An 8,469-nucleotide genomic window follows, 5' to 3' on the forward strand; every position below is an offset into this window, starting at 1 on the left:
TTTACAATTATTATGTCACTCAATCCTCACAACGACCCTGTTAGGTAGGTGCTGTTAGTATCTCCACTTAATAGATGAAGAAATTGAGGCAAACAGAGGCTAAGCATTTTGTTCAGGGTCACACAGCTAATAAGTGTCTGAGGCTGGATTTGAACTCTGGTTTTCCTGACTCCAGGTCTAGTGTGCTATCCACTGCCCTACCTAGCTACATTTCATATATATATATATATATATATATATATATATATATATATATATATATATATATATATATATGTATATGTGTGTGTGTGTGTGTGTGTGTGTGTGTATGTGTGTGTGTGTGTGTATATGTATGTATATATAAAATTACATATCAAAATAATGTACTTCTAAATATATTTCCAAAATATCAGAAACATAATGTACAAATACAAATGTGCTTATGCACTTTTAAGATTAAGAATAGTGAACCTAAAACTCTATTCACTAGATGCTACATAAGACAAAAATATTTCAGATCTGTAGGATGATCAGTTAAAGAGATAAAGAGGGAGGGTGGGAGAGGCGATAAGAGAGAAACAGATACAGTGAAAGAGACGGAAAGGATGTTAGCACAGAGTTGAGGCGGGGTGGGTGGGAAGTCAGGACACAGAGGAGTGAGGGCATCGCCCTCTCAGCCTAACCTGCAGTGGGGCTCCAATAGGAAATGAAGAAGGGTCCCAGCCTTTGTAGCAAGGAGTAGAGGGCTGATGGAGGCGGAGGGTTGCATAAACAGAGGCCTGGCCAGCCTCCTAAGAGCAGGTCTGCAGCAACATCATGTTGGTGTATGGCTCTTGAATACTTTTCCTTGGCCTCTGCATTTGTGTGAACCCAGCTGGATGCCAGCCCTCTGGGAGAAGAGGGCAAAAGAATGTAGGGCATGTATACCTCTCCGTTGGGTGTCAGTGTAGGGCCACGATTGTGTGGTTGTGCCCTTCATGAGCCCACACACGGGCCACACTGAGACAGGGAATTGAGCTAGGATGAGTAATATCTCTGATTCAGTTTCAGCGCTACATATCTGAATTTGCCAACTGAGTTCATTTTTCTGTCCCTGGAAACAAATGTGGGATGTAACAGAGAAAGAGGAAAAGGTGGAGAAGCTGTCATACATGGAGCTTGATCAATAGTAGAGCTGGCCAGATGGCTGGGACCTGAAGACCAGGTACCTGTAGGAGGAGGGAGGGCATGTGATGGCCAAAGGTCACGAAAGCAGGCCTTAGGAGAAAGCTCATAGGCAAACACCCATTGTTAAGAGTGGGTAGCAGGAGCAGCTAGCTATGTGGTACAGTGGATAGAACACCAGACCTGAAGTCAAGGGGATCTAAGTTCAAATCTGGCCCCAGACACTCACTAGCTGTGTGACCCTGGGTAGGTCCCTTAACCCTGATTGCTCTCCCTATACCCTCATCCCCTAAATGCATAGCAGCAGACAATAGACAGAGCATTGCTGGTATTAGGGAAGTCTGGCATCAGGTTGTGGAGACTGTGGCCCTCCATGACCTGCTACCAGTTAATAGACCTGCAGATGTGGGGATTGTGGCTCTAGGAAATGAAAAGGCTTGATTTAGGTGATGCATAATTCATGTTGGTACGAGGTGAGAAGCCAAGATAGGAACTCAGACATAGAGCAGGAAAGACAGGGACCTAGTTACTGGAACTGGATTACAAGATGGACATGATCATGGAGAGATAAGGCAAGAAACAGTTAACTAGAAGCAGGGCACAAGATGAGAGTGGGATCAGTATTACTGGCTGCTAGGTGGTGCCTGGGATAGGGTGCCAGGAAGATCTGAGTTCAAACAGAGCCTCAGGCACTTGTCCTATCAGGGGCAAGGTGGTGTCAACTCACAGCATGGAGGGTTTTATTGAATCAGGGCCAGACCCAAACCTTTTCTCATTGTAGGCCCCATCTACAGTAACCTGGTCATCCTGAAGGCCAAAGCAGCCTCAAATCTAGAGGTTCATCTTTTGCTTTTATCTTCCTGCTCCTTACCTTGTGTATTATAAGAACTTATGAATTGATTCTAGTTTCAAGTTAATACCTTTCTCAAAGGGTTGTTTTTGAGGAAAGCACTTTGTAAAACTTAAACTGTCATATAAATGTGAGTTGTTACTGTTTTGTTAGTCACAAGGAAGAAAAGATCCTTAAGGAAGGGGGTCATAAGATATTTTGTATCTTGGACCCCTGTGGCAGTCTGGTGAGCCTTCTGAGAATAATGTTTTTAAATAATTAAAGAAAATGCTAAATTTCGGTCAGAGGTTAGTGAAAATGAGGATGTAATCCCCACCCCACTTCCTAATCCAAGGTCATCCCAATCCAAGATCACAGATTCTTTTAAATCTAACTATATACTTTCAGGTTAAGAACACTTTTCTAGAGACTCTGTCCTCTCTAGACTTCTGTGATATTGTTATCTCTCTATTCTCCTCTTTTCTGACCACTCCTTTCAAGTCTCATTTGTTTGTTCTTTATCCAAGCCATGGATCCCAAGTATGAAGGTCCCCCAGTACCCTATTCTGGGCCCTCTTCCATTTTCTCTCTACCTGGTGATCTCATCAGCTCGCATGGGTTGAGTAAAAACATTCCAAGAACCCCTGCTTTAAACTGTTTGCTTTGGGGGAGTGTAGATAGGATAATGTAATTATCCCAGGGGTTGGCAAAAACTTACTGAATAGTTTTCCTTTGTTAACTCTAAAGTCAACATTTCCAGGTTGTCTCAAAGCCGAGTTTTAGGGAGTTGTACATCCATTTTGTAAGTACAGAATAATCCTACAGCTCTGAGCAAAACCCTCCTAATAGATGTTTTGTTCTGCCACATGCCTGAGCTGATTCCAAGCTCCCTCCCCAACTTCACCTCCTGACTTCCCTGCCTCCCTTTAAGTCCTAACTAAAGTCTCATCTTTTCTATAGAGCCTTTCCCACCTCTTCTTAATTCCAATGCCTTCCCTCTGTTAAATATTTCCTATTTATCTTGTATACAGCTTGCTTTGTATGTATTTGTTTGCATGTTGTCTCTCTCGTTAGACTGTAAGCTCCTTGAGAGCAAGGGCTGTCTTTTGCTTTTTTTTGCATCCCCAGTGCTTAGCACAGTGCCTAGCACATGATAGGTGCTTACTAAATGTTGACTGATTGATTGACTGCAGACAATAACACAGCCGAGCCTTCTCTTACCTTCCATCTTTTGTTTTCTGTTCTTCCAAAGAGTTGCTTGAAGATGAATCCAGATGATAGATTAACTTGTGCACAGCTCTTAGAGAGCCCTTATTTTGAATCTTTTCGAGAAAGTCAAGTTAAAAGAAAAGCACGTAACGAAGGAAAGAACAAAAGACGCTCACAGGTACCTACCTAGTGCTGTAAAGATAAAACACTAGCTAATTTCTGAGCCTCCATTACCCCTTCCCTGCAAAACATCACAAGGTCTGGATATTTTTCTTTATGTCATTTTAATGGAGATTCCCCAGCTCAGTAAGATGGTGGTTAAAGGAGTGCTAGCCCAGTTGAAAAAAGGGTTGCCAGAAGGATGCTTAATTATCTACTTCCTAATGTTAAGCATATGTAATGAACCTGAAGAACTCACTCATCAAAGACAAAACAGATGCAAATTCTAGTTCAAAACACATATAACATAGGGGTTTATTATGCTTATTTAGATATTGTACAAGTCAGATCATGTCCCCAAAGCTCCTCCATACAGTAACAGCCTGATACAGTAGGGTCAGGTTCAAACACAAGACCAACATAAAGGGATGCCACTGTACCAGCATAGCCTCAGGATAGGGCAAGAGGAACTCTGCTCTTCCTTCCTTTTACAGATAGCTGGCCCAGAATGCTGGCTTCCTCTAGCTGTTCTGTAAAGCCAAGGTCAAGCTCTAGCTGTTTACAAAGAAGCAAAGTCACAGACATCTTTGTAACCCAAAGCTGCAGTGTCAATAATACTAAGCTGGCATTTTATAGGATTTTTAAGTTTGCAAGCCTCTTTCCATATATTAAAGCATTTGATCCTCACAACAACCCTGTGAGGTAAGTGCTAGTATTATCTCCATTGTACAGATGAGGAAACTGAGGCACCGAGAAGCTAAACGATTTACCAAGGTCACATAGCTAGTAAGGGTCCAAGGCAGGATCTGCCCTCAGGTCTTCCTGTCTTCTACCTACTGAGCTACCCTAACTGCCACCTGGTATGTCCCTTCCACATCTAAACTCACGATTCTATCACATAACAAGAAAATCTTGTGGATATTATGAAAAATATTAGTCTTATCAGTTCTTATATGATGTCTTAAGTTTGCTAAAGAGAATTTTGGTCATCCTCGCTATATTGAGGACTGATAATCCAACTGGCATTTGCTTGACCTCCAATGTATTACCTGGAATTTAAGGACTTCACTTCTCATTCATATGAATACTATAATAAAAGGAGAAAAGAGAGGAAGAGAGCAGATGAGTCAGTCTGACCCCTTGAGAGTAGCTCCAGTCAAAGTGCAAAAGTTCAGATTGATGAGGAAAATTACAATTTCATATTATCTGTGGATTGTGACAATCCATTCCCCCTGCTTAGCCACTTCTTGATAGGTAGAAATAAGCTCTTTTATTCTTCTCTGTAAAACTGCATTACTGGTTTCCACTGGTTTTTGCTCAGTGCCTCTAAGTCAAATAACAAAAAGTGGATGCCCATTTAAAGTCACCTTGAGTCTTATACATAGGCTATCCGGGTTTTTACATTTTGAGTTCACAGGTACAACTGAACTCAGATTCTAGATCTGTAAATAATAATCATAGGTGTATCTTTACTAATAATTCATATGTATGCATATTTGGATGTGGATATATGACCTATATATAATTATATATAAAATATGTGAGTTATATATTAGATATGAATATATTTTATGTTGAGTATATGTGAATATGGTGAATAAATAGAATCTATATTACATACGAATGTGAATTATTAGCAAAGACACTTAGGGTTTTATATATGTGTGTATAAATATGTATGGAGTATTTATTTATATTTGTATAATATATTATATACATATACATATATATATATATATATATATATATATATATTTGGAGAGGCCACATGGTATAGTGAATAAAAGAAGCATCCTTGGAATTAGAAAGACTTGGGTTTAAGTCTTGCACACCAGCTGTGTGATCACGGGCAAGTCACCTAACATCTCAGTGCCCTAGGACACTTTCTTGAAACAATACGTTACAGAGTTGTCTGTTTAGTGGGAGGATGTCTTTAAATCTTGGTTAAGACCAAAGATGCTAGATTTAGAGACAGGGATGGATAGATAGATAGATAGATAGATAGATAGATAGATAGATAGATAGGTAGATGGATAGATGGATAGATAGATGATGGATGGATTAGATAGATGATGGATGGATTAGATAGATGATGGATTAGGTAGATGGGTAGATAGATGATGGGTGGATTAGATAGATAGATGATGGATTAGATAGGTAGATAGGTAGGTAGATAGATAGATAGATAGATAATGGATGGATTAAATAGATAGATGATGGATTAGATAGGTAGACAGATAGATAAATACATACATACATACATATATAGATACATAGATAGATAATAGCTAGTAAGTAGCAGATAGCTGATAAAGACAGATCATAGCTTATAAGTAGCTGATAAAGACAGATCAATAGACAGAATAATAGATACACGGAAGATAGCTGGTAAGTAGCAGATGGAGATAGAGAGATAGATATTTAAAATAATTTATGAATGCAAGGCTAAAGATTTCATTAAGAACAAATACACTTGAAGTTGAGAATCTAAGGAAAGGTCCTTTGATGATTCTGTCAATAATTTAATAGCTAGCATAATAGCTAACATTTATGCAGTGCTTTAAGGTTTGCAAATTACACATATATCTTGTTTTATCCTCACAACAACCCTAGGAAGTAGGTGCTATTAATGTCCCCATTTTACACATGAGGAAACTGAGGCTAAGAAGGGAAAAGTGACTTGCTCAAGGTCACACAGCTAGTAAATATCTGAGGCCAAACTTGAACTCAGGTCTTTCTGAGTCCAGGTCCAACACTCTATCCACTGCACCATCTAACTACCTCTAGGAAGTATAGATAACTACATTTCCAAAGAAGTAAAACGTAAATAGCTGAAATCATTTTTTTAAAAAAAGTGTCAGGTATTTTACTATTTAATTTAATTCAGCAAATATTAACTGGATATTTCCTATGTGCAGAGCCTTGCACTAGGTGCCAAGGGAGACAAAAAAAAAATAAGACATGGTCCTTGTCCTCAAGGAAATTATAGTCTTTCGTAGGAAATATACGCAAAGGTGGGAAGGTTTTAATAGGTTGAGGAGAGAACATTTTTAAGTGTAAAACTATTATGAACAAAGACACAGAGAAAACATGAGACATGTTCTGAGGATGGTCAGGTATTCTGAAATATGTATATTAAGATTGATCTCAATGCATACACACAAACTCTGGACTGAGTAGAAGATCTAAACATTCTAAGTTTCAAAGGTATTAAACTTTAGCAGTGACTTGGCTTAATTCTGAGCTTCAGGTCTTTTAACACTATCTCCCCCTGTGTATTCTCTTCTTAGACTTCTAGGCGTATGGTGGTACAAGTAAAGATTCTTTTTCAATTTCCTGTATTTTTGTCTCGTTCTGCTATTAGAATCAGCTGTTGCCTCTCATACCGGGAAGCCACAACACCCCCACACCTGATGGAAGAAGACAGGTCCTCCAACTAAAATTTGATCATCTTCCAAACATTTAGGAAAACTTTCAAGTGGAAAAGCAATTTAACATGTACAAAATTCTCTATGCTCTAAAGAGGAATTCTCAGTGTTTCAAATGCAAATAAGCCTCGTGAAAATTAAGATGCCTTCTGGGCTGACTCCGATCATTGTTGATTCCTTTCCATTTTTTTTCTTCAAATGCCAACTTTTATCTTTTCTTTATATAATAAAGCCTGGTGCTTCTGTCCCAAAGGGGCCACTTGCAGAAAGCATCAGAGCAGGCCCTGTCATAGCAATTTATATTGAGAATTTGTGGGGGGCTCCTTTGATTTATGAAAAAGATTTAGGAATATTATCTCCTCACAGCTAGGCACATAAGGTCTTTAAGATATGCTAAATAGCCTATTTAGCTCTTCCTTCATCAAAGGGTTCCATTAGTTTTTACATTATATTGATGCATTTTGGTTTTATTTTGGTTTTTTTTTTTACAAATTTTTCACTTCCCAATGCTCCATCCATGCTATAAACAGAACAACAACAATCTCTTAAGTAAAATGACCCTACACAGCAGGAGTCCTTAACCTTTTCTTTTTTTGTGATGGACTCTGTTTTCAGTCTGGTGAAGCCTATAGACCCCATCTCAGAACAATGATTTTAAATGCATAAAATACTTAGGAAAATGCAGAGGAAACAAATTATATTGAAATGTAGTTATCAAAAAAATTTTTTTAATCCAAATCCCTAGGTTAAGGACCTTGCTATACAGCAACCACAACTGTATGATTATTTAATAGTTCACATCTCTAATGCACCCCCTCTCTCCTGAGAAGAACAAGGTATGCTCCCCAAATCTGTCCTCTGGATCAGACAGTGATCATTGCATTTGATCAGAAATCTGTTGTCGTTTAGTGTTGCTTTTATTTGTTTTATTTTCGGCATTATCCTCCTAGTTCTCCTTTCTTAGCTCTGCATGAGTTTTTTATACAAACCTGCCCATATTTCTATGAATTCCTCATATTTGTTATTCCTTGTAGAACAGCAATATTCCATAATATTAATATATTAAAGTTTGTTCAGCCATTTCCCAATTGATAGATACTTTCCAACATATGCCCAGTAGTATAATCTATGCGGGGTCAAAGGGTGTGAATAGGTCAGTAACTTTTCTTGAATAATTCCAAATTGTTTCCCAGAATGGTTAGACCAATTTAGCTTCATCAGTAGTATATTAGTATGCCTGCTTTCCCACAACCCCTCCAACATTGACTTTTTCCATCCTTTTCTACCTTTGCCAATTTAATGAGTATGAGGTAATACTTCAGAGGTGTTTTCATTTACATTTCTCCTATTGATAGTAATTTGGAGCATGTTTTCACATGACCATTGACAGTTTGCATTTCTTCATTTGAAAACTGTTCATATCCTTTGAGCCTTTGTCTATTGGGAAATGGATATTAGTCACACATATGTATAAATTTTCTGCAGATTTTGAACATCAGACTTGTATCAGAACTGCTGATGCAAAGATTTTTAATTCCCTATATGTAGCTTCTCTTCTTATTCTAGATGCATTGATTTTGTTCATGTAGAAGCTTTTTAATTTTATATCATTGAAATTGTCTCTTTGTCTAATCGCTTCTATCCCTCGTCTGGTTATAAAATCTCCCCCAGCTGTGAAATATACAACATTCCATTCTT

The 8,469-nt window shown here is 38.3% G+C and overlaps 1 protein-coding gene across 1 annotated transcript in view; it reads left to right on the forward strand.

The window, feature by feature from the left end:
• Nucleotides 1–6,969, forward strand: part of CDKL4 (cyclin dependent kinase like 4) — a 48,692-nt gene extending 41,723 nt beyond the window's left edge. Inside the window, exons 9-10 of the mRNA XM_036751033.1 lie at nt 3,228–3,362; nt 6,708–6,969. Coding sequence (XP_036606928.1) covers nt 3,228–3,362; nt 6,708–6,809 — 237 coding nt within the window. The 3' untranslated portion in view covers nt 6,810–6,969. The remainder of the gene's footprint in view (nt 1–3,227; nt 3,363–6,707) is intronic.
• The last annotated feature ends 1,500 nt before the right edge of the window (nt 6,970–8,469 follow it).

Source organism: Trichosurus vulpecula, chromosome 3 (genome assembly GCF_011100635.1).
Source record: "Trichosurus vulpecula isolate mTriVul1 chromosome 3, mTriVul1.pri, whole genome shotgun sequence".
In the NCBI taxonomy this organism is placed as follows: Eukaryota; Metazoa; Chordata; class Mammalia; order Diprotodontia; family Phalangeridae; genus Trichosurus; species Trichosurus vulpecula.